The following is a 27,760-nucleotide window of genomic DNA, read 5'->3' on the forward strand; positions in this document are numbered from 1 at the left end:
AAAATGAAAACAGAAACCTGATCCCATGTGCGATTTTCTCTTGTTCTGAGGGTAAAGTTCCTCTCTCCAAAACAACCCTGTTAGAGCCTGTGAGAAGGGTGGCTGGGAGATCCCAGAAGATCCCTGCTATGAGACCCCAGGAGATCCCGTGGTAGAAGATCTCAGGAGATCCCTGCTATGAGATCCCAGGAGATCCCCTGGCTGAGTTCATGCCCGAGGGGGCAGCAAGCGGACATCACCCTGCCCGCGGCCACACGTCCTTGTGCTTTGCCCCAGTGCTCCAGCCCGGGGTGTGAGAGGAAAGTGGACATTTAGCAAATACAAAATTCTCTCAGCTCCATCTCTCTCTCTCAAAAAAATTATATGATTTTATTGTTATTTGCAGGAAAATACACACACATACTTTATATCTATAATTTATAATGCATAATACAATCACTCACACTCACACACACACACTGGAAATGATGCAAACAAACAGATAAGAGGCACTTTCCCTTCTTTCCTCTTTCCTCAGCTTTGCTTAGTTTGGGTCTTTGAACACGACTTTTTTCTCTGTTCTGTCTTTCCCATCCATGAAGTTCTGATAACACCTGCCTGCATCAGTATTAATTAATTCTTGTGAGAAAATTCAGGTAAGCAGTTACGAGGGTTCATGATAAAGCAGCAACACTTATGTCAATTCCAGGAAGGGCTCCTTGGGGGAAGGCCCCGGGTCCTGCACAGACGAGGGGTCATCGCAGGCTTGTGGGGACGGACAAGCCTTCCTGTGACATCACCACAGACAGCTGGGCTCTGACTGGAGTCCTGAGAGGCCAATTTACCAGGAGTCAGTCTCTGTCTTAAAAGAAAATTAGTCTGTAGACATGCTCTGAAGTTAAATCACACAATGGCCTCGGGTGCTAGATTTCAGTCCTTTGGGGGACATCTCTGCCTGGACCAGCACTGTGCGAGCTGAAGGGGTGATGGCTGTCACCAGCACTGGCCCCAACATTCAAGTCGAGAATCTGGTTTTGCCACATCCTAGAAAAAAAAAGGTCCACTGAGAGAAACAGAAAGACACATCTGTCAGTGAACACAAACCATGCTATTTTGGAGGAAGGAAATATCTTAATTACAGAAGCTGCTGTATCATGAAATGCTTTCCTACCAGTTTCTACATGTGCCGAAAAGAAAAGAAAAGCAACTAGCCTTTATGTTTAATGGAAACGGGCACACATGTTTTGGTAGATTTTCTTTTTTGGAATCTGATATATATTCACTGAGGAAAAGGTAATTACTCTATAGGAGATGGAGTTTTCTTCAGGAGACATTTCTTTTCTTTAGAAACCAGATTGTGTCCAAGAATGAATGTGATTTATATACACTTGGTTCTCTGGCAACACTTGATGATTGGATTTTGTGTCTTCACAAATTGAGGTGACTGCTTTCGGGAAAAAATGAACAGAAGTTTCCTGGGAACAAAAACGGCATATAATGTACTTGTGCCCAGAAAATCTCTCCCAGCAAATTGTGTAGCTTATAACATCTCTTTTCTACTGTTACTGAAGAAAACCCTGTACGAGGAACAAAAAGGTCCACGTCAATCCTTGTTAAATTCTGATACTAAAATTCCCTCTCTCCTATCATAAAATCAGCACTGGACTTGCAGACTTCAGGTCTGGGCTCGGGAACTGAAAACGAGGTGTATGTTTCCTGTATCTTCAGATGTTCCGTTTCTATATCCTCAGCTTTAACCATGTGACTGGCCCCTGTCCTCTACCTCCTTGCTCCGAACTGCTGACATACCCAGTGCTGTCCTTCATCCTCGGGACAAGGCTCTGCCCACCTAACGCTGCCTGTTACAGAGGATGCCCACAGCAGAGGCGGGTCTGCAGGAGGCCATGCGGGGTGAGAGCACAGAGCCATGGGGCACGTAACAGACAGTGAAGCAGGGGGCAAGGCGCTGAGAATGGAGGGGGTGGGTCATGCCCGGCAGAGAGGAAGGAGGCCCCAACTGTGGTCCGAACAGACAGAAACACAGAGGTCCTTCCTGAGCGGTGGGAAATGAGCTGGAAATGGGGCGCCTCCCCCGCCCCGCTCAGGAGGCTACGTCCCATTCCGGTTGTTTTCTCTAGATTGTGGGCTGAACAGGCAGAAGCACCAGGACGCCGGCCTTGTTCTTGGTCCTCTGAGCCTGGGGGCTCCCGCAGCACGCCCGCTGGGGGCTCGCAGGGGTTTTTAGCAAGTTAACTCCCTAGACCGAGCAGACGGAAAGAGCATCTGCGCATGACCGCCGTCTCTCCCCTCACTATGCTCCCCACAGTGCGAGGAACAGGTCGACGAGCCTCAGGGACCAGAGCCTCGGATCTGAAAACAGCTCCTGCGCCGGGGGCTTCCATCTCAGGTGGGAGCCGGCTACCAAGTGACCAAATCCACCCTGAGTAACCAGATTACAGCCACGCAGGGCTAAGCAGGGGCCGCACAGCAAGCTCGACAAGAACAGCAAGGCTGCCATCGAGTCAGAGCAATCTGGGAGCCTGCATGGAGGAAGCACCCCTCCCAGGCTGAAATGTAAGAATGAAACCGAAATGTATGAACTGTTGACTTTGTCATAGGCTGTGTTTAAGGCGTAAGCTTCACGATTTTAAGAAGTTTTCGGCTGGAACGGCATTTTCTACTTTTACGTAAGTGTTTTACTTCCTCCTCACTTTTACTCCCAACCCCGAGGGAACAGGACCAAAGATGATCTAGAAAAGCAGCGTAGACCCACAGGGTTTTCCTGCATGTTGCAGGCTCACTGGCACCAGCGAGCTGAGCGCTGGGCTCAGCTCTCATCATCCCCACACCCAGGTGTACACGACGCATCCAAGGAAGTGCAGCGCACCTCTGAACCGTCCATTATTCTCAAAGAAAAGTGGGGGAAACTACAGCTGATCCTTCAACAACTTGGAGGTTAGAGAGACCCACCATCTGCACATCAAACTCCAAGTGTAACTCACAGATGCCCCCTGTACTCGAGGCTCCGCATCCTCGATCCAACCAGCCCTGGACTGCACAGCCCTACAGTGTTTACCGCTGAAAAGCCTCCCACAAAGGGGGGTCCCTGCAGTTCAAACCCTTGTTCTTCAAGGGTCAACTCTAATTCCCTTAATTTTTGTTTTGTTTTGTTTTGTTTTGCGGTACGTGGGCCTCTCACTGTTGTGGCCTCTCCCGTTGCGGAGCACAGGCTCCGGATGCGCAGGCTCAGCGGCCATGGCTCACGGGCCCAGCCGCTCCGCGGCATGTGGGATCTTCCCGGACCGGGGCACGAACCCGTGTCCCCTGCATCGGCAGGCGGATTCTCAACCACTGTGCCACCAGGGGAGCCCCCCTTAACTTTTAAGTAACTCTAAGCCTTGTTTTATATTAAAACAATCTTATATAGTATGAAGGAGACTGTGACTTTTATGTGAATTTAAAAAATAAAACTCATGGGAATGAGAAGACTGGAGTTCTAGTCAGGGTGATGCCAACACAGGCGAGTAACCCTGCTCGATTCTGCAAAGACTGGAATTCATGTCTGAAGACAACTGTTCAGTTAGGAGATGAGGAGCCCAAGGACAAGTCTGGGGATGTGTGTGTGCACGTATACATGCATGTGTGTCTCTGTGCGTGTGTGTGCATGCATGCATGTGCATGTATGTATGCCTGTGTGCACGTCTGTGCGTGCGTGCATGTATACACGCATGTGTCTTTGTGCGTGTGTGCATGCCTGCATGTGCATGCATGTATGCTTGTGTGCATGTCTGTGTGTGTGCATGTATACATACATGTGTGTCTGTGCGTGTGTTGCAAGCCTGCAGTGCATGTGTGTATGTGTGTGCATGTGTGTGCATGTATACATGCATGTGTGCCTCTGTGCGTGTGTGTGCATGCCTGCATGTGCCTGTATGTGTGTGTGCATGTATGTGTGTGCATTATACATGCATTTGTGTCTCTGGGCGTGTGTGTGCATGCCTGCATGTGCCTGTATGTGTGTGTGCATGTATGTGTGTGCATTATACATGCATTTGTGTCTCTGGGCATGTGTTTGCATGCCTGCATGTGCATGTATGTATGCCTGTGTTCACATGTGTGCATGCCTGTGTGTGCATGCCTGTGTATACACATGTGTGTGCATGCCTGTGGCCCTAACAGGTAGAAAAAGCAGACGGGGGGAGAAGAGAACTGGACACAGGAATCAGACCAGCAGGGGAAGTATCCGTCCTGTGAGCAGCCTGTCCAGGCCACGTCACTCCCTTCCACGATGCCGCAGGTTCGCAAGGAGAACGGGAATTTGTCCCCATAACTTGCTCACGCCCGCTGCCCAGGGTCTCACTCCACAGGTGGGTGCAGATGCCATGGTGGTAAAGCTGAGCTGAGGACGGGGCAGAGGTGGCTGGAATCCCAGCCCTGAAAGCCACAGCTCTAACCCTGGGAAACCATATGTAAAACAAGGAAAGAGCCAGGCCGCTGACTGGCTGTCAGGATAATGAAACAGTCTTTAGTCCAGGGCCTGGAGGGAGGGATGGATTTGGTAACCAATTTGCTATCCTTCAGCACCTCGTCTGTTAATGCCTTCCAAGAGAAACTAAAAGTATTTTCCCTTTGTGATTTCAAATATTAAGTCAAGGTTTCATTACATACCTTTATTTTTATTTATGAAAAAGTAAATAGGGCTTCCCTGGTGGCGCAGTGGTTGAGAGTCCGCCTGCCGATGCAGGGGACATGGGTTCGTGCCCCGGTTCGGGAAGATCCCACATGCCGCGGAGCGGCTGGGCCCGTGGGCCATGGCCGCTGAGCCTGCATGTCCGGAGCCTGTGCTCCGTAACGGGAGAGGCCACAACAGTGAGAGGCCCGCGTACCGCAAAAAAAAAAAAAAAAAAGAAAAAAAGTAAATAATACCAGATTAATCCATTTATTACACTTGTATCAGACAACTCATGAGGCTAAAATTCCAGATAAACGTCTGGTAGAAAATATGAGCTCTGCAGAAACCACTGTATTCTTGGTAAAACAGAGGATAAACCAAAATTTCACTTTATCTTAAATTTAAATATAAAACAGTGGATGAAAAGGCAGATATTATCATCCAAAATGTATTGTTTTCTCTGTGTTGGAGTCCCAGTGGCTCAAAAACACTACAGTTCCTTCAGGTAATGCCTTTCCCCCAGATCTGTAGGAAACAGAGAACTTTCCATGAATTATTCATCTTCAGATGTTTTTTGCTTTACTCCTAGACACTTTCTGTTTTCAGTGTTTACTATGAAAATCATCCTCTCTCATCTGTTCACCTATAAATAGGGACCCTAAGCCTGAGCTGTGACTGAAAACTTGGTCCAGAGCATTTAACACACTAACAGTTGGTTAGACTGGGAGGTGTGTGTGTGTGAGATTAAGAATTAACTATAAATAAAAAGGAAGCTAATCTGATCACTCTGGATTTGAGACAGGCTGTAATTCAAACCTGCAAGTCCCATGGAGGTGAGGGACACTGCATACGAAGCATCACATCATAAATGATCTGACTTCCGAAAGATTTCTCCCACTAGAAATTCTGAATGATGACATATAACTAAGGATTATAATTAAGGATTAATAAGGACTTAGTCCTTAACAAAAAAGTAGTACAATACTTTCATAAAGTTATTTAATCGAATGTAATTTAAATCGAATGAGAGTCTTTCTGTAAATTTCAGCAAAAATTTGGTTAAAAGGCTTCAGCACTCTGAGGGCATTCAATGGGTTAGAAAGTTGCAAATATGACATTAAGAGTTAAAAGATCTTTAAGTGGAAAATTGCTCTAGCAGCTGTTTGAAAGGAACCCACATATCTGCATAATAAGTGGGACTGATTTGTTCCTATTCTTGCAGTTTTGAGAAAGGGAAATATCTTTTAAAAGGAGAACAGAAAAAAAATGACAGGCAATGGTGCACTTTTCCTAAAACCACTTTTTGAAGAAGATACTCCTCAGCACAAAACCCCGGGGCATGTTTCAGACACAGTCCAGCTCCCCAAAGGTGACTTGGCAAGTGACAGAGATGCCCCGTTTAGTCCACAATCCAGAAGACAAGGAGTCGCGGGCAGGACGACGGGGTCAAGGGGTCGGTGAGACAGAGCGGGTGAGGAGGCTCCCACCTGCCCCCAGACCCAGCGAGCCCACCTGGCCCTCCCCCTGCCCCTTCTGTGGCCGATGATCCTGCTGAATTCGTCACTGGGCCGGCAGAGGAGAGCAGGCAGGTCGCCGACTGGAATTAAACCCTGGCAGCCTGAAATCGGCCACGCACAGCACTGACCCCACAAGGATCGGCTCACGCAGCGAACCAGCCTGTTCCCTCCCTCGGATCTGCCCTGGGAGCCAGGGGACCAGCGCATCGCAGGTTTCTGGTGATACTCTGAGTTATGCTTCAGGCCTTTCCCCTGAGATGGAGGTAATGAGAGGGCCCTTGATGGATCCCCAGCGCCTGGCACGGAGCAGCCACGCACCAGGTGCCCCGTGAACACGCAGCCTTCAAGTCCAACTTAACACCACCAACCAGGTGTATTCTTGTAAACAACTTTACAGATGAGTGAACTAGCACAGCTAAGGTAAGGGGGATCTAGCCCAGCTTGCGTGACTGTCTACAAGAGTGGAGAGCGTACGTGTAGGATCCGGGCTCCCGCCCCGCCCAGTGCCCATTCATCCTTCTGCTTAGATGTGTTCGAATCTCAGGACAACGGTACTGGTGCACACCGCATGCATCACACACACAAACGTCCACATGGGTCAAAATATCTATAATTTAAAAGTCTTTTCCCAATGACCTTTAGCTCATGTGAGTGCCACAGACCACAGGGAAGCTTTGCTTAGCCAAAAGCAGGGTAAAAATGTCAGGCAAAAGATTCGCATCTTAATAGCTTTGGGGTGGAAAACTAAAAAAAGGCAGAGTAAACTCAGGCTACGTTAAGTTTATGACATCCACAAAAATCGCCCCTTTTATTTAACTTTGGAGACAAGTTCCCTATTGGACAAGAGTTAACCTTTTGGATACGGTCCCTGAAAAACATCAGATGGCTTTTACCCACTAAATTCAAAAGAAAAAGTGATAATTTCACAATTCTGTAGAAAGGAACTTTTCATAAAGTTCCTGAACCATTTTATTAATGGTTTAAATCTTGATACCACAAAATACTACCCAAAAAATGTTTATTTTGTAATTAACATTTCTAGAGTTTATAGAAATTTCCCTTTCAGAAGACTCACTGTTTCTTTCTTATATTTATCCTAAATATATTCTGCCTCTAATTATTTCAATGATAGTAATAACCACAGACACCAGGTCCATTTTCTGTGCCCCCAAAGCCACTGCATACAACCCTTCCAATTTATTCTTAGTTCAAGCCAAAGGCTCCTCTTTCGAGAAAAAAAAATGCCAGTAGTAGGAGAAGTTGTTCATTCTGCTGGTGTGTGGTATGACTGTATGCAACCCAGACAACTTCTGTCTAGATTTCATTTGATGTGCAAGATTACATGAGAGACCATTGTACTTTCTTTGTCGTGATTTCTTTGTCACATACTAGGGCATCTTTATAGCACATTAATAAAGGTTACTGCCAGTAACATAAAATTTTCAAGAATATCTTCGGAGAATAAATGAGTAATAATGAGGGCTGTGCCCATAGAGAGTAATAACCTTTCTTATCAACTTACTGGTTTGAAAAACAAATTTGACATATTTAAGGCCAAAACGTACTAAATACATTCAAGGTGAACACACAATGAATTCTAGTCTTTGAACATGTTTATTTCATTATTTTTTTTTAAATTGTGTATTTTTGTCAACAATAAAACTGTGGGAGTATGTGCATGTGTAGAAGAGGTTGTTTGGGGTTTGTTTTGGGTTTTATTTGCTTATTCGTGAATTTATCAATTTTTAGAGCCTATTATATATGAGATCTTAGATGTATTTGACATCATTCGTGGAGAATTTTCAGAGCCTACGATTTAGAGAACAGACTTTCTGCACGTGCACGAGTGTACCAGGACCCAAGCGACTGTCCTCCTACGTGTGCTCCACACACTCTCTGTGCAGAGTAACTAAAATGTAAGAGTCAAGAAGTTGGAAGAGATTAGCTTTGGATTTGGGCTCAGTTTTGCTTTTGTTTCTGTCTTTTGTGTAAAATAAAGACATGAGACACCAAACGAGAGCCCATAATACCTTCTTTGTTATGATTTCTTTGTCAAATAGATGGAGAGTTTCAGCAAAAAGTGGGAAATGTAAAATAAAAGACAAAAGGGAATGCAAGAGAGAAACACATAACATCACAGATGAAGAATCCCTTCAAAGGGCTTATCTGTCAAATGAACACAGGTAAGTAAGGACAGAGTCGGTGACCTTGAGGACAGGTCAGAATTACACACACTAAAAGACAAAAAAAGAAAAAAAAAAGAATGAAGGAAACAATAGGGCATGCACAATCTATGGGAAAATATCCAACTGTGTAACATCATGTAATTATAGTTCCAGAAAGAGTAGAGTTCAAAAAGAAAGAGGCAGAGGAATATCTAAGAAGTTAATGATGGAAATCTTATAGAATTAATAAAAGATAAGCCACATACCCAAAAACCTAGAAAGTCCCAATAAGGATAATCTCCCACCCCCCCAAAAAATACCAAGCCTATATGCAAGGGAGTCCTGAAAACCAAAGGTAAAGAGAAATCCCTGAATGTATCTAAAGAAGAAGAAGACAAAGATTAGATACAGATGAACAAAGTTAAGAGCATTTTGAGCAAATCAGAAGACACTTTTAAATTACTGAAAAACCGAAATGAAACCTTTCAACCCAGAATTCTATACTCAGCAAAAATACCTTTCAAATACATAGGCAAAATAATATAGAGACATTTTCAGAAAAACAAAAGCTGAGAGAATTTAATGGCAGCCAACCAGCACTGCAAGAACTGTTAAAGAATGAGAAATAATATACTGTGTGGTTCCTAAAAATATAGAAGCAAAAGGAAAGAGGGGTGAGAAACGTAAGTAGACTTGTAAGATCCTTACGCCGTACCCCAAATGGCACAACATCACATAAAGGTACATACTGAGAAGTTAAAGATGTGCACTGAACAAACAATACAAAAAAAAGGTATACTTAATAATCCAATAATGGAGTAAAGTAAAATCATGAAATACTCATTTAATCAAAAAGAAGGCAAGAAAAGTTGGGGAAAGGAGAAAAATGTACAGTTGGGACAAATGGAAAATTGGCAAGATGATAAATTTAAACTAAACCATATAAAAAATTACATCATATGCAAAATGTCTAAACACTCCAATTAAAAAGCAGAGATTATCAGACTGAATAAAAATGATACCAGATTCAACTCTATCATATCTACAGGAGGCCACTTTAAAAATAATGCATGGATTTCATTTTATAATTTTCATTTAATAAAGTGAAAAATTTGGAATTATATATAATACAAACACTGATAGAAATTGCAATATATACATTAATATCAAAAAACTAGACTTCAGAATAAGAGTTATTTCCAGAGATGAATAAGTACTAGAACAAACAGAAAAAGAAACAGAACCTATGAACTACGCTATCAAATAACTTCATCTATTTGATATTTACAGAACCATCAACAAACAGCAGCAGAATATATATTTTTTCAAGTGCACATGGAGTGCTCACTAAGATAAACCATATTCTGGACCCTAAGACAAATCTCTACAAATATAAAAGGACTAACAAAGGGTGGACAAAAGTATGTCCCCACTCACAACAGAATTAAGCTAAAAATAAGTATCAAGAAATCCTCAAATATTGGGAAAGTGAACTATGTATTTCCTTGTAAACCAGTAAGTCACTGACAGAATCAAGAAGCAAATTAAAAAATATTTTGGCTGAATGCACACGTGTTGCATCCCCAAGGACCACTCTTGTTGGGAGGTTCACCATAAGTATTGATGTAGTCATGCTCACGGCTAAGAAGTGTCACGACGGGGCTGGGAGGATGCACAGCTGGGTCCCAGGGACACACAGGTACAGTGCAGAGGACCCCCGTATACTGTACCCCTCCCGAGGGGCTCATGGTATGCTCTCTTCCCCAGCAAAGGAGATGCAGCCCTCATATGACCCTTCTGCATCCAGAGCACATTAGAGAATGGAGCCCAAGGTTCCTATGGGGGCAGGTCACGTAGGTAGCCTCTGCCTGCCACACACCAAAATTCCAGATTTCCAGAAGGAGAGCAAGTGCTCAACAGAAGTCGTGCTGTTTGGACAAGGAGCCCAGAAACAGTGAGTTGCCCTTATTAGCAAGAAAAGGGTAGCAACACCCTGAAATACAAATCCCCAGGGGCCAGCAGGGGTCTGATTCTCTTGCAAGAAGACCTTTCTAGGGACCAGAAGTCTCAGACCTGCTCTCTTGACTCTTGTAAAACGTAAAAACACAAAATGTAAAAACCTGTGGGAAGCAATTAAAATAGCGGTTACTTGCAAATGTGTAGGATTAAAAGCTTATAATACAAGCCAAAAAATGTCTCAAATCAACAGTCTAAGATTCCACCTTAAGAACCAAGAAAAAATAAGCAAAGGAAGCCCAAAATCATGTTCTAGGAAGAAAATAAGAAGAACCAAATCAGTGAAGATAAAAACAAAATGGAATTAAAACTGTGTCCTTGTCAAGAACATTAAAATTGATAGCACACTGGAGAGACTGATCGATAAAAAACAGAGAAGTCACAAGTCACCAGTATTATAAGTGAGAGAGGGAACAGCACTACAGAACCTACAGACTTCAAAAACATTAATAAAGAAATACTGCAAACAACTTTATTGCAAAGAATTTTATAACTTAAATAAAAGGATAAATTTTTTAAAAGACACAAACTACCACGATTTAGCCAAGAAGAAACAGATAACCTGAATACTGCTTTATCTTTTATAGAAATTTAATTTGCAGTCAGAAAGCAACCCACAAATTAAACCCCAGGCTCACATGAATTCAGTATGAATTTTACTCAACAGAAAAATAATACAAAACCACAGAAAGTTTATGAAATTGTAGAAGAAAAACACTTCCTAACTCATTTTTGAGGCCAGGATTACACTGATACCTGGATACCAAAACCAAAAAAAAAAAAAAAAAAAACCCAAAAAACAAATGGTGTTATACGAACAGAACAATACAAACCAATACCCATCGTGAACACAGACACAAATATACACTGACAAAATCTTAGCAAATTGAATGTAGTGATTAATGAAAGGATAAGATAGTGACCAAGTAGAATTCATTCCTAGAATGTAAGGTTGGTTCAACTTTCAAAATCACTAATGTAATTCACTAGATCAACAGCCTAAAAAGCATAATGTCATCTCAACAGATGAAAAAGACTTTCCATAAAATTCAACATCCACTTCTGATAAAAATCTCAATTAACCAAGAGATGACATTTTCCTCAACCCGAAAAAAGCATCTACAAAAGACATATATTAACATAGTTAATGATGAGTAACTGAAGCTTTTTCCTAAAGATCAGAAACAAGGCAACTTCTGTTCACTATTGTACCTGTGTCCCACCCACTGTACTAGGACAAAATAAATAAATACTGGAGTACAGATTCTGAAGGAAAAAATAATAGTATCCTTATTTGTAGACAACACGATCATCAATATAACAAAAAAAGTCCCACAGAATCTATGATTCTCCCACTCTTTTGGTTGGGACAGCATGTGTCTTTTCATATATTTATGACTAGTTATAATTCTTTTTTTTTAAAGGCAAGTTTAAATCCTTTGTACATTTTTTTCTCTTAGGTTTTTTTTTTGCAATTTCACAAGGTCTTTTTAAATTAAAAATATACCTCTTCAACTATCATTTGTATTAGAAATAATTTTCTATTTCATTGTTTTGAATTTGTTTATTTTCTAATTTATCTATTTTTTTCCTACAAGATTAAAAAACATTTCTTCATAATCTGATTTGTCTGCATTTTCCTTATGGCTTCTACATTATAAAAGCCTTTCCAAATCTTAGAACCCTCAGAGACAAAGTTTAAAGGAATATATTCCTCAAAGAATGCTCACCATCAGATTTCCAAGAAACACAGAGAAATTATTAAAAACACAAGAAAATAAGTAATAACCCAGGAGTTAAGCAAAATTAGCAAACTGCAGAATCAGGCAATCAAAGGTTACAGATGTTAAAATTATTAAGTGCAGAATATAAAATGAGTACATTTATAGATTTAAACATATAAAAGAAGTTACTGTAAGTGAAATGACAGAATAAAAAATTATCAAAACCAACCAGTTTTGACGACCAGGAAAGTAAAACTAAAGACATTACATAGAACACAGCACAGAGAGACAGAGAAGTGGGGAAAAAAGACAGTGTGCTGGTTCAGTCCCTTCTAGAAGCAGACACCCACCCAGCGGTCCAGGTACACCTGTGAGGGGTGGGAGGAGCGAGAGCAGGCAGAGAGGGCTTGGTGTGAGGTCGGGGTCTGAGGGCTGTGAGGCGAGGGGTGAAGGAAGGAGGGTGGGTAGCACGAGCCTGGGGCCCCAGCACAGCTCTCTGAACATCCCAGACAACAGGGCACCTGAGAAAGGTGCCTGTGAGGGGATCCCGCCCAGGGCCCCTGCTGGCGGGGAGGCAGCAAGCCAGGTGCTCTTGAGGGAAGAGTTGAGTGCCCAGCTCCATGGACAAACAGAGAGGCCGCAGACAGGGAGGATGCTTCAGATCCCATCACATTCAGGTGGAATTCCCCACAAAGAGAACAGGCACTGAGGGGAGGGGCAGAATTCTCAGAGAAAATGCTAGATTGCTCATAACTAATGCAGACAGCACCACGATGCTAAAGACTATGAAGGAGAAAAGGCCTTTCATACACAGAGTGTAAACTGTCACCTGACCAGAAGGACAAGTCCACTGATGGCCGAGTTCTGAACAGCAACAGTGAGAGTCAGAGGAAATAGTACCTTCAGAATACCAATGAAAAATCAACAAGAATTCTGTAACTTTTTCAGGAAGAGAGTGTGGTAAAATGAGCGATTTCAGTCCTAAATAGACCCTCACCACTGAAACCTCTAGGGATGTTCTTCAGGAAGAACAGGGATCCCAGAAAGAATGCCTGTGATAATAAAGGAACAGCACAGAGAAAACCGCAAGATGTGGGAAGAGCTTGTAGAAAAAGCAGTCCTAAGTCTGACTTCTGAAGTTAGAAAATGAGAGAGCACACATCATGTCAAAAGCAGGGCACGAGTGGGTTGGAGCCGATGGGTTTTCATCTCCCGTGGCCTCGAGGGTCTCCTTCCAGGAACCTATTCTCTCCCCTCTCGTCGACATGGACCTGCTTCTATCGCAACTTCAGCTTTGATGAGCAGTTGCACTGGGTATAAAAGGCGGGACTAACGATGTTTCTTCTTCCATCAGCACCTTGGAAAGCACCATCCCACTGTCTTCTTCCCTCCATAGTCAGTGGTGAGATGTCAGAATCAGAAAATGAACCACACAAATCCACCCTGAAAACATAATTTATTGATGCATTTCTGACAAATGAAAACAAACAGCTTGAGAACTGGCGAGCCTTGTGGGATTTAGAAATATGTAATTTTCTCCTCATGGGATTATAAACCATGAGTAAACTTAAGTGCTAACATGGATTCCTAAGGAACACAGTCAGCTTAGCCAAAGATAAGTGAGCCAGCAAGAAGGATCTGAAAGGGCTGGTGCTGATTTCCACACACAAAAGCAGACATTCATCATTAAATCCCTTTTTATGGGAATAGCTGCAAAGCTTCTCTGCTGATACAACAGAATATTGAGCAGAGATTCAACAATATTGACGAACGTGTCTAAAAAGTGTGAAAACTATCATTTTTATAGTGAGAAAATTTTAAATGCAGGACAAAAAGTGCATATAAAGGATGGTTTTAGCTAATAGGATACATAGTGAAAAAAGGCCAGAAGAGGTGTATGAAATGCTAGCCATACACATATGTCCAGGTCACACTCTTTCTTAGGCTGTTCAATGTTTTACACACTTTCCACACTGAGGCAGGAATATTATGCTACCATTCACACAAATGCCAAAATGTGAAACAAATGTATTTAAACCAAAGGAGGTAACAGAAAGAGCCAGAATCCCACAAGGAAGGACCAGAGAGGGGGCTCAATGCAGCCTCGTCCACATGCTTGCCACGCGGGGCCTCGTGACCCTGCTTCTGATGTCCAGCTTCATCCCCCGTCACCTCAGTCCTCCCCTCCTCCCTCCAACCCAAGCACAGCCTGAGGCTTTCACAGCCAACGTGGTGACACCACCGCGTGTCTGCCCCGTGGGGCTCTCCCGGCTGAGCCACTGTTTCTCATTTTCCCCAGGACTGGGCTCCTTATTCCAGAACCAGCTGTGCAGACTCCTCCCAAACCTGCCCCTCCTCCTTCCCACCTGTGAAATGGAAATTACAAATCTAAAAGCATTTTGATTCCACCTGATAAAAGTGAAAAGAACCTATAGGTCACAATGGAATTTGATAAAGCGTAGGAAGGAAATAATTTTAATGCACAAAGCACTTAGAATTTCAAAGATCTGGGCTGGTTCCCACCTACATGAGGAAGAGAACGTACAAGGCACATCACTCTTAGATGCAACCAAGGTTTTGTATCTTGTCCTGACAGGAAAGCTTTTCAATTTTACTTCCACTCTTTCTTAGCTACCAGCTTTTCCCTCTTCATTCTATTAAGTAATCTGCTACTTAATGTAACATACCATGTTATATATGCTCATATCAAATTAATAGTTAAACTACATTATCCAATTTAAAAATTAATTTTTTAAATGTGATTAAATCTTATCTAAGTATTGCACTTCCCATTTATATCATTAGTTACATTTTCCTATTTCATTTTGGTAGTTAGAACAAATCTATTTTATATACAGAGAAGGAGTATGTGAATGATCATGTCATCATTCATCTTTTATTATCTTTTGTTATTAGCAATTTCAGATTTCGATTTTAATTTCTTAAATCTTAGAGAAATACAATAGTTTTAGGCGAATATTATTCCAGAATCATGAATGTCAATTTAGAATGTTTGACCTTATTAACTATATTAACATCAAAATATAAAATACATACATTTTACTTATATTGCATCTTAAAGTTAAAATTAAAACATTTTGTAAGCTCAAATTAATTTTTTACATCTCTCTGGATGTTAAATGGACCAATTTATTTTTTAAATGCCACTGATTTCAATCACAAGAAAATTTTGCTGTAAATCCTGGTTCCCACTGTATTTCAAATCCTAAACACCAACTCAGATAAGTGGCTTTAGAGTTTTTCTCTAAAGCGATTACAGGAAATTCACAAAGCTTCAGTCAGCCCAGCTTCACTAAAATGTCACTTCTTTGCAGAATTTAAAAATATGCAGGCTTCCCTGGTGGCGCAGTGGTTGGGAGTCCTCCTGCCAATGCAGGGGACGTGGGTTCGTGCCCCAGTCCGGGAGGATCCTGCATGCCATGGAACAGCTGGGCCCGTGAGCCATGGCCACTGGGTCTGTGCATCTGGAGCCTGTACTCCACAGTGGGAGAGGCCACAACGGTGAGAGGCCCACATACTGCAAAAAAAAAAAAAAAAAAAAAGCCACATTTTACATCCAAATCTTGCATTATGTATTCACCAGTTATCACTGCAATGAGATGGAGAGTAAAAGTTAAACAACAAAAATACTTTATTTACAAATAGATATTTAGTATATAATAATAAAGGAAACTCTCCAAAAAGTTCCATTCCAAATTTATTAAACTGATCTTATCATTTTAAACTGAAATTTCAAAATGTTTGTTTGAACTTGAATTTTTCAATACGCTGAAACAAAGATACTTAGAAATACAGTTCTGAGGGAAAAGGGAAAATATTTAAAAACTTTAGTCTTCAAGAATTAATTGAGGAGAGTGCCAGAATAGCGACTAACTGTTGAACAATCATCGACAAGAAGACAATGGAACTCACCAAAAAAGATACCCCACATCCAAGGACAAAGGAGAAGCCACAATGAGATGGTAGGGGGGGCACAATCACGATAAAATCAAGTCCCATGACCCCTAGGTAGTTGACTCACAAACAGAAGAACACTTATACAACAGAGGTCCACCCACTGGAGTGAAGGTTCTGAGCCCCACGTCAGGCTTCCCAACCTGGGGGTCTGGCAACAGGAGGAGGAATTCCTGGAGAATCAGACTTTGAAGGCTAGTGGGATTTGACTGCAGGACTTCGACAGGACTTGGGGAAACAGAGACTCCACTTTTGGAGGACACACACAAAGTAGTGTGCACATCAGGACCCAGGGGAAGGAGCAGTGACCCACAGGAGACTGAACCAGACCCATCTGCTAGTGCTGGAGGATCTCCTGCAGAGGTGGGGGGTGGCTATGGCTCACCGTGAGGACAAGGACACTGGCAGCAGAAGTTCTGGGAAGTACTCCTTGGTGTGAGCCCTCCCAGAGTCCGCAATTAGCCCCACCAAAGAGCCGCGTAGGCTCCAGTGCTGGGTCGCCTCAGGCCAAACAACCAACAGGGAGGAAACCCAGCCCCACCCATCAGCAGACAAGTGGATTAAAGTTTTACTGATCTCTGCCCGCCAGAGCAACACCCAGCTCTACCCTCCACCAGTACCCCCCATCAGGAAGCTTGCACAAGCCACTTAGATAGCCTCATCCACCAGAGGGCAGACAGCAGAAGCAAGAACGACAATCCCGCAGCCTGTGGAACAAAAACCACATTCACAGAAAGATAGACAAGATGAAAAGGCAGAGAGCTATGTACCAGATGAAGGAACAAGATAAAACCCCAGAAAAACAACTAAATGAAGTGGAAATAGGAAACTTTCCAGAAAAAGAATTCAGAATAATGATAGTGAAGATGATCCAGGACCTCGGAAAAAGTATGGAGGCAAAGATGGAGAAGATACAAGAAATGTTTAACAAAGACCTAGAAGACTTAAAGAAGAAACACCTAGAAGAATTAAAGAACAAACAAACAGAGATGAACAATACAATAACTGAAATGAAAAATACACTAGAAGGAATCGATAGCAGAATAACTGAGGGAGAAGAATGGATAAGTGACCTGGAAGACAGAATGGTGGAATTCACTGCAGTGGAACAGAATAAAGGAAAGAGCAAGAAAAGAAATGAAGACAGCCTAAGAGACCTCTGGGACAACATTAAATGCAACAACATTCGCATTATAGGGGTCCCAGAAGGAGAAGAGAGAGAGAAAGGACCCAAGAAAATATTTGAAGAGATTATAGTCAAAAATTTCCCTAACATGGGAAAGGCAATAGCCACACAAGTCCAGGAAGTGCAGAGAGTCCCAGGCAGGATAAACCCAAGGAGAAACACACCAAGACACATAATAATCAAACTGACAAAAATTAAAGACAAAAATTATTAAAAGCAACAAGGGAAAAACGACAAATAACATACAAGGGAACTCCCATAACGTTAACAGCTGTTTTCTCAGCAGAAACTCTACAAACCAGAAGGAGTGGGATGATATATTTAAAGTGATGAAGGGGAAGAACTTGTAACTAGGATTACTCTACCCAGCAAGGATCTCATTCAGATTTGATGGAGAAATCAAAAGCTTTACAGACAAGCAAAAGCTAAGAGAATTCAGCACCACCAAACCAGCTCTATAACAAATGCTAAAGGAACTTTTCTGGGTAGGAAACACAAGAGAAGAAAAGGACCTACAAAAACAAACCCAAAATAATTAAGAAAATGGTAATAGGAACAAACATATTGAAAACTACCTTAAATGTGATGGATTAAATGCTCCAACCAAAAGACACAGTCTCGCTAAATGGATACAAAAACAAAACCCATGTATATGCTGTCTACAAGAGACCCACTTCAGACCTAGGGACACATACAGACTGAAAGTGAGGGGATGGAAAAAGATATTCCATGAAAATAGAAATCAAAAGAAAGCAGGAGTAGCAATACTCATATCAGATAAAATAGACTTTAAAATAAATAATGTTACAAGAGACAAAGAAGGACACTACATAATGATCAAGGGATGAATCCAAGAAGAGGATATAACAATAATAAATATATATGCACGCAACATAGGAGCACCTCAATACATAAGGTAAATGCTAACAGCTATAAAAGAGGAAATTGACAGCAACACAATAATAGTAGGGGACTTTAACACCTCAGTTACACCAATGGACAGATCATCCAACCAGAAAATTAATAAGGAAACACAAGCTTTAAATGACACAATAGACCAGATATATTTAATTGATATTTATAGGACATTTCATCTGAAAAGAGCAGATTACACTTTCTTCTCAAGTGCACATGGAACATTCTCCAGGATAGATCATATCTTGGGTCACAAATCTAGCCTTGGTAAATTTAAGAAAACTGAAATCATATCAAGTGTCTTTTCCAAACACAGCACTATGAGATTAGAAATCAATTACAGGGAAAAACACATAAAAAACACAAACACATGGAGGCTAAACAATACATTACTAAATAACCAAGAGATCACTGAAGAAATCAAAGAGGAAATCAAACAATACCTAGAGACAAATGACAACGAAAACATGATGATCCAAAACCTATGGGATGCAGCAAAAGCAGTTCTAAGAGGGAAGTTTATAGCAACACAATCCTACCTCAAGAAACAAGAAAAATCTCAAATAAACAAGCTAACCTTACACCTAAAGGAACTAGAGAAAGAAGAACAAACAAAACCCAAAGTTAGTAGAAGAAAAGAAAACATAAAGATCAGAGCAGAAATAAATGAAATGGAAACAAAGAAAACAAGAGCAAATATCAGTGAAACTAAAAGCTGGTTCTTTGACAAGATAAATAAAATTGATAAACCTTTAGCCAGACTCACCAAGAAAAAGACGGAGAGGATTCAAATCAATAGAATTAGAAATGAAAAAGGAGAAGGTACAACAGACACTGCAGAAACACAAAGGGTCATAAGAGACTACTACAAGCAACTCTATGCCAGTAAAATGGACAACCTGGAAGAAATGGACAAATTCTTAGAAAGGTGTAACTTTCCAAGACTGAACCAGGAAGAAATAGAAAATATGAACAGACCAATAACAAGTAATGAAATTGAAGCTGTGATTAAAAACAAAAGTCCAGGAACAGATGTCTTCACAGGTGAATTCTATCAAACATTTAGAGAACAGCTAACACTCATCCATCTCAAACTCTTCCAAAAAATAGCAGAGGAAGGAACACTCCCAAATTCATTCTATGAGACCACCATCACTCTGATACCAAAACCAGACAGAGATACTACAAAAAAAGAAAATTACAGACCAATATCACTGATGAATATAGATGCAGAAATCCTCAACAAAATACTAGCAAACAGAATCCAACAACACATTAAAAGGATCATACACCATGATCAAGTGGGATTTATCCCAGGGATGCAAGGATTCTTCAATATAGGCATATCATTCAGTGTGATAAACCATATTAACAAATTGAAGAATAAAAACCATATGAACATCTTAGTAGATGCAGAAAAACTTTTGACAGAATTCAAAACCCATTTATGATAAAAACCCTCCAGAAAGTGGGCATAGAGGGAACCTACCTCATCATAATAAAGGCCATACATGACAAACCCACAGCAAACATCATTCTCAATGGTGAAAAACTGAAAGCATTTCCTCTAAGATCAGGAACAAGACAAGGATGTCCACTCTTGCCACTCCTATGCAACATAGTTTTGGAAGATACTATGTAAATAGTGCTGTCATGTAGTGCTTCTTCTTTGGAAGAAGAAAAAGAAATAAAAGGAATACAAACTGGAAGAGAAGAAGTAAAACTCACTGTTTGCAGATGACCTGATACTGTACATAGAGAATCCTAAAGATGACACCAGAAAACTACTAGAACTAATCAATGAATTTGGTAAAGTTGCAGGATACAAAATTAATGCACAGAAATCTCTTGCATTCCTATGCAGTAACAATGAAAGATCAGAAAGAGAAATTAAGGAAATGACCCCATTCACCATTGCAACAAAAAGAATAAAATACCTAAGAATAAACCTACTTAAGGAGATAAAAGACCTCTACTCAGAAAACTTTAAGACACTGATGAAAGAAATCAAGGATAACACAAACAGATGGAGAGATATACCATGTTCTTGGATTGGAAGAATCAATATTGTGAAAATGACTATACTACCCAAAGCAATCTACAGATTCAATGCAATCCCTATCAAATTACCAATGGCATTTTTTACAGAACTAGAACAAAAAACCTTAAAATTTCTATGGAGACACAAAAGACCCCGGATAGCCAAAGCAATCTTGAGGGAAAAAAACGGAGCTGGAGGAATCCGACTCCCTGACTTCAGACTATACTACAAAGCTACAGTAATCAACACAGTATGGTACTGGCACAAAAAAGAAATATAGATCAGTGGAGCAGGATAGAATGCCCAGAGATAAACCCACACACCTATGGTCAACTAATCTATGACAAAGGAGGCAAGGATATACAATGGAGAAAAGACAGTCTCTTCAATAAGTGGTGCTGGAAAAACTTGACAGCTACATGTAAAAGAATGAAATTAGAACACTCCCTAGCACCATACACAAAAATAAACTGAAAATGGATTAAAGACCTAAAAGTAAGACTGGACACTATAAAACTCTTAGAGGAAAACATAGGAAGAACACTCTCTGACATAAATCACAGCAAGATCTTTTTTGACCCACCTCCTAGAGAAATGAAATAGAAACAAAAATAAACAAATGGGACCTAATGAAACTTAAAAGCTTTTGCACAGCAAAGGAAACTATAAACAAGATGAAAAGACAACCCTCAGAATGGGAGAAAATATTTGCAAATGAATCAATGGACAAAGGATTAATCTCTAAAATATATAAACAGCTCATGCAGCTCAATATTAAAAAAAACAAACAACCCAATCAAAAAATGGGCAGAAGACCTAAATAGACATCTCTCCAAAGAAGACATACAGATGGCCAAGAGGCACATGAAAAGCTGCTCAACATCATTAATTATTAGAGAAATGCAAATCAAAACTACAATGAGGTATCATCTCACACTGTTCAGAATGACCATCATCAAAACATCTACAAACAGTAAATGCTGGAGAGGGTGTGGAGAAAAGGGAACCCTCTTTCAGTGTTGGTGGGAATGTAAATTGATACAGCCACTATGGAGAACAGTATGGAGGTTCCTTAAAAAACTAAAAATAGAATTACCATATGACCCAGCAATCCCACTACTGGGCATATACCCAGAGAAAACCATAATTCAAAAAGACACATGCACTCCAATGTTCATTGCAGCACCATTTATAATAGCCAGGTCATGGAAGCAACCTAAGTGTCCATCGACAGACAAATGGATAAAGAAGATGTGGTACATATACGCAATGGAATATTACTCAGCCATAAAAAGAAACAAAATTGAGTTATTTGTACAGACGTGGATGGACCTAGAGACTGTCATACTGAGTGAAGTAAGTCAGAAAGAGAAAAACAAATATCGTATATTAACGCATATGTGTGGAATCTAGAAACATGGTACAGATGAACCAGTTTGCAAGGCAGAAATAGAGACACCAATGTAGAGAACAAACATATGAACACCAAGGGGGGAAAGCGGGGGCAGGGTGGTGGTGGTCGGATGAACTGGGAGATTGGGATTGACTTATATACACTAATATGTATAAAATAGATAACTAATAAGAGCAAAGGATTTTTCCAAATGTGCTATAACACACACACACACACACACATGCATGCACACACTGGCTCCTGTTTGTAATCAATTATATCCCACCTGGATCTTTTGTTATTAACCCCCCCAAAAAAGGATTAATTGATAGTCATTATTCTAGAGATATGAGTATCCTCCCTATTTTTCTCCCGACCTACGGGTGAGTCACAGAGAAGTTGGTACCTGCGCACCGTCGCACAGAGTCCCCTGAGAGCATCCAGGCCCCAGACTCTGGGGTCACAGAGCCAGGGCACAACCGGGCAGCTGATGGTCCAGAGCAGCTCCCGAGACGCCAAGCTGAGCACTTATGATTAACACACACGGTATTCTCTGAAGGTCATGTCTCTCTCCCTCACAACAGCCATAAACGTCCGCGATCAAGTTTTCCGTGTGCCACTCTTTTCCTGTGCACACAGCCACAGTCGTACCCCCAGCAACAAGCAGCAGTCACCACTCGGGGCAGGGAGGAAGCACCTGTCGCCCACCACTCGTGGTCCCCTGCCCCGCCCCAAAGCCTGTGCTTCCAGAATCTACCTCCTCTAGTGGTCATTGGTGGGGGGGAGCTGGGGGGTGCTCGCCGGCACGCACCTGTGTCTGGACCCCTCTGCCCTGCTTTGTCCTCTCAGCTCCCAACACAGCTCCTAGCAGGTGCTCAGACTTTGCTCTGTTAATGATGTAAACGCATAAACAGTGTGCACGCAGGTGCAGGTGTGTACACATCTGTAACCGCACAGCACTTTTTTTCCAAATAACATTTAATTTTACCTTCATAAAGTCCTGACCCCTTCAGGAAAGGCCTCAAGGCTGTGAAAAAGGCCAGCCTGGCGCCACTTCTCCTGGCTGCCCTCCCCGGCAGGAAGGCAGGGAAACCTCTGGCATTTCTAAGGCCACAAATGCAGAAGCTGCTATCTGTCTACCGTGTCACACAAGCCATGACAGCCTGGATCTGTCACCAAGATGACAGGACTAGCACTGCCTGTGCCGAGGCCACACACCTTCCCCAAAGCACTGCTGCCGCCTCATGGGGTCCGAATGTCCCCAGGTTTACAGATGAGGAGTGATTTCATACTCCTCAGCACATAAAAAAAGCTTAAGATAATTATAATGTGAAGAGTCAACGAATGGAGCCATTTGGTAAAGTGTAGTTATCTGAAGAGAAGTCATTAAGGATAATGTTCAACAGGACAGAGACGAGAGGAGGATACGGTGCATTTTACCAGGAACAGTCGTGCTGATTTGTACAACTGACATCAAAACGCAGCTATTATAAAAATATAAAGGCACAATTTTATTCAAACCCGAAATAGCTAATCAGGGCTTCCCTGATGGCACGGTGGTTAAGAATCCACCTGCCAAGGCAGGGGACTCAGGTTCGAGCTCTGGTCCAGGAGGATCCCACATGCCGCAGAGCAACTAAGCCCGTGCGCCACAACTACTGAGCCTGCGCTCTAGTGCCCGTGAGCCACAACTACTGAGCCCCCGTGCCACAAGTACTGAAGCCCGCACGCCTAGAGCCTGTGCTCTGCAACAAGAGAAGCCACTGCAATGAGAAGCCCGCGGACCGCAACGAAGAGCAGCCCCCGTTCGCCGCAACTAGAGAAAGCCCGCGCACAGCAACAAAGACCCATCGCAGCCAAAAATAAATAAATAAATAAATAAATTTACAAAATAGCTAATCATAAATATAAGTTCTCAGTACAAGAGCCAGAAACAAACTTTCTCCCTCTTACAGCATGACATACCATTAATTCAGATAAATACTTATGATTCAACAGTGCGTATCAGCTGTTACATACCAGGCATGTCATTTATTTATGTAGTCTTGCGTCTCTTTCTAAAAGAAAGGGGAACTTCCCTCCTCACTCACAAGCAGCCTCACTGGCAAAGCTGCAATCATGCCCTTTCCAAAGGCAATCGTTGACTTAGGCTGGTCCATATTTACACCTGAGGGTGGGATGAGGCCCAAAAAACATACGGGCACCAGATACCCAGACAAAGGCGGGTTCTGGAAGCAGGAGAGAAGGGGCGCGACTGTGACTGGAATAAGCAGGGCTGATGGAGGCTGGGACAGAGGCCAGGGAAGGGGTCAATGTCCAGGGAGAGACGAGAGCATGAGCAAAGGCCCTGAGGCGGCCTCAAGGACACGAGCACATCAGACAAAGACCTGAGCTGGGTGGGTGGTGCTGCCGTTGTCTGACACATAAACACAGAGAGAGAACGGGGGTTCGGGATTAAGATTAGGTAGAGGATCTTGGAAGTGTTAACTGAACAGCCAAGCAGGGCTCACCGAGGCACCGTGTTGGGCATCAGTGGGTTAACCAGAGGTGGGTGAGGCCGCCTGGAGACATAAAGCGAGAAAAGAACCTACAGCAGAAGGTCTGTACCCCCCACTCTGAAAGGCAGAGCAGAGGAGAAGGAGGAAAAGCAGAGGGTCGGGGAGGGAGGTGTGCCAGGTGAGCCGTCAGCAGCTCAAACCACTTAGAGGTGAAGCCAGAAGGGGGCAGCAGGTCTGGGGCCTGGGGACACGGCGGCCTGAGTGTCACAGGGACAGAGGTGAAGATGGTCAGCTGGGGGCAGGGACCACGACGGGACAGCTCCAGGGGCAACACGCTCGGAGGGAAAGAGTCAGGGAGGTGGGTCCAGCTCCCCTTCCACCTCTTGGATTCTGACCTAGCAAGGGAAGCTGCTCTCCCTTTAAAGACCCGACGGCCACCGCACTTAGTTTCTGAAAGTTGTGTCATGCAAAATGTGTGCGAACATTGTCAAATGCGACATTTATTGTCAATAGAAAGTGTTGTTATTCCTGATAGGAATAACTGGCAGTTATGTCACACTTTATAAATACAGATTATTCTCCTAAGCACTAGCTCAATGAACAAAAATGTCCTAATGTAGAATCTGGGTGCATTCATGTGGTTATATTCTTACTGATATTAATTCATAAAATAGACAATAAAATATACACCTGCTGAGAGCATTCACAGTCATTCTAGAAATGGAATTGGATTCTTACAATGATTTGTCATTCAAACTACTTCGATTAAAATATAAATAATTACAGTTACTTCTCTTTTAGTCAACGCTTAAATGCAATTACCACTCACTGCAAAGGGGAGGGGAGTCAGCCTTCAACTAAAATCAGCACGAGAAATAAAGCAAAATGAATGCTAATAACACCATGAGATTTACAACACCGAACCTTACTGTTTATATGATCGTATTTATAATAGTACAATTCAGCGCCATAATACAATGATATTCATCCAAATTTCAAATGAATTTTGGTGCCTATCAAAACTAGAATTGATGTCAAATGTCAACCGTTTAGAGTCAGATTTATTCACTCAGAATAATAAGTGTGACTGTAGACAGTGCTGAGTGCAAAGCGCAGAGACACAGCCGCTCTGGAAACTCTCACAGGAGAAACAGGTCATCAGCCATGATTGTGAGCTATGAACGTTCCTGTTTTAAAAGACACATGTGTAGACAGAACAGTTAACAGATCTGTTATAATGAGCAAGAATCTGAGCCCTGCTGTAGGCTGGAGCACGCAGCATCTGAGCACACCTGATTACTTAGGACACCGGAGGGACCATTCCTGCTACTACGGGATCTATGTTACTATTCCAACACTTGTCCTTTGGTGCTGACAGAACTTCCTGGCTGGAACACAATCACGGCTGGAACCTTGGCTGGAAAATGGCCCTAAACGTCTTTGCACTGTGGACCTCTGATGGCCATACATTTTTCACTTGAATCCTTGGAACCTAGACAACCATGCACATTTGCTGCTTTTCTTATCAGTAACTATCCATAACATCATTGAGTTTACATAGTTATTTAATCATTTCCGTTAAGAAGGAGAACTTAGTGCTTCTAATTAGAAAAATGATGACACACAAGAAAGTCGTTTCAAACCCAGTATGAGGCACATAGGATGCATCTTATAATCAAGGTTCTTATTACAAGTAAGCACTAATTACAGCCTCAGCAAATGGGGTATGGAGCCCCTTTCTGAGCCCCCAATTTAGTGTCTTAATGTAGTCAACATTTAGCACCTTGGACAGTACTTATTTCAGAACCTGCAGTTGACATATTTTTTAAAAACTTAAGTTATTGCCAATAACTCGTCCACTGGGTCAGTTATGCAGTATGATCAATCCACTTGGTTCTTCCTCTATAATTACAGTGGTTATAAACAGGACAGCTGCAAGAACACCTCAAGCAGATGGGCAGCTCCTGACCAGCGAGGGCACGGCTGCAAGACTCCAGGCAGTGACAGAACTCCCAGCCTCTCTTTCTTAAGCAGTTTACTTCCGATTACCCCAAGCACATCTTCCCGGTTTAATTTCCACCTGCAGTAGCTGGAAAACTACTCTGTGACAAAGTACTTTACACAATGAGCACGGAACTTTACATGAAATGTAATTTCAAGATTTTGTGGAAACACCCCAAAATTGTATAACTTGATGGAAGAAGCAACTGTCTCTACATAAGCTTTTTTTTTTTTTTTTTAAAGAAAATCATACAGTCATTAGTACTACTGCCCTGGTTTAGAAGCATCCTGACACACAGAATTTATAAAAGCCTTCAACCCATAGTCTCCGAAACATTTCTCAGTTATCCTGAAAAGGATTGCTAGACACACGCCGGTTTTTATTGTCGCTCCCGGGCTTAGGGAGTCTGTGAGGACAAACCCGAAGGGAGGCGGTTACAGCCGGATTAGTCAATCAGTCGGGGAGCCTCGGCTGCGGTTCCTAAACTGTTTCCAGAACACTCGGTTATGCTGCGGGTGGCGACGCGAAGGCTTCCAAGAACTTTTCGTTTTTGACTGAGCCACATTTCTGTTTTCCCCCAACAGTTAAGTTATTTAAAAGTAAGAGGGTGGAGGGGAGTCGTCTGGGGCAGGGATAAGAAGCGATGTCACACAGACACGCACGCACGAATCGGTATCACGAAGTGGGCGTCCAGAGCTGAGCTGTCCCCTAAGTAGCGGGGCGCTCGGCCGGGGGGGACCCCAGCACCGGGCAGAGGCCCCCCAAGACGGAGCTGAGCTCAGGAGGACGCCCGCCGCGGCCCTCGAGGCCAGGAGCCGCTCGCAGGGAGACAGGAGGGGCGAACCCCGAACGCCCAACCCTGGAGAACCTGGTTCCCACGGACCACGGAGCCGCTGCACCTTCACGACAGGGAAAGGCGGACCCTATAAGTTTCCGTCTGGGATGCTGGGTCGGGAGGATGGAGGGTCAGGGGGTCTGCGCCCGCCCGCACGAGCCGCCCCGGGAGATGGGGATGGGGACGCAAGAGGGAAGGGGGCGCCGGGTGAGGAGGGGTCGGAGGATGAGGAGGGGGCGCGGAGGAGAGACAGGGGCGCTGGGAAGGGGAGGGCCTGGAGGGAGAATGGGGTGCAGAGGAGAAGGGGGCGCGCGCAGAAAAGACGGCCGGGAGGGCCGGCACTCACCCTCGCGGGCACTAGCAGGCGGCTGGAGCGCCCGCGGGGGGCAGCCGGGGAGAAGGGTCCCTCGGCGCTCATCGTCGCCCACTAGGCGGGACCCAGAGCTCCGGGCCGCGCGAGCTCAGCGCCGAGGCCCCGCGCGAGCCTCCTAGGGCCCCGCGGGCGCCACGTCCGCGCCCCTCTGCGCTCCGGCGCCGCTCGGGCTCGGTTCGGGCTCCGCGGGCAGCGGCGAGAGGAGCCGAGCGCCGCCCACCGCCCTTGAGCGCCGCTCACCGCCATGAGCGCCGCCCACCGCCCTGAGCGCCGCCCACCGCCCTGAGCACCGCCCACCGCCCGTGACCACCGCCCACCGCCCTGATCGCCGCCCACGCGACCCGCCGGGAGAGGAGGGGAGCGCGGCTGCCGAGGGGCGGGGACGCGTCCGGGGCTGCGGCGCTCCGGGGGAGAGCGCGAGAGGTGACAGCCTCTGGGGGCTGCCGCTCCCCCGGGCCGGGGTCGAGCG

At 43.4% G+C, this 27,760-nt stretch overlaps 1 protein-coding gene across 1 annotated transcript in view; it reads right to left on the reverse strand.

Moving 5' to 3' along the window:
* SNTG2 (syntrophin gamma 2) overlaps nucleotides 1-27,336 on the reverse strand; it is a gene marked incomplete at both ends in the record, with an annotated part of 186,257 nt that extends 158,921 nt beyond the window's left edge. Inside the window, one exon of the mRNA XM_079721530.1 lies at nucleotides 27,265-27,336. Within this exon, the coding sequence (XP_079577656.1) occupies nucleotides 27,265-27,336 (72 nt within the window). The remainder of the gene's footprint in view (nucleotides 1-27,264) is intronic.
* Between the last annotated feature and the right edge of the window lie 424 nt (nucleotides 27,337-27,760).

The sequence above is a fragment of the Hyperoodon ampullatus genome (genome assembly GCF_949752795.1).
Source record: "Hyperoodon ampullatus genome assembly, chromosome: 15".
NCBI classification, from domain to species: domain Eukaryota; kingdom Metazoa; phylum Chordata; class Mammalia; order Artiodactyla; family Ziphiidae; genus Hyperoodon; species Hyperoodon ampullatus.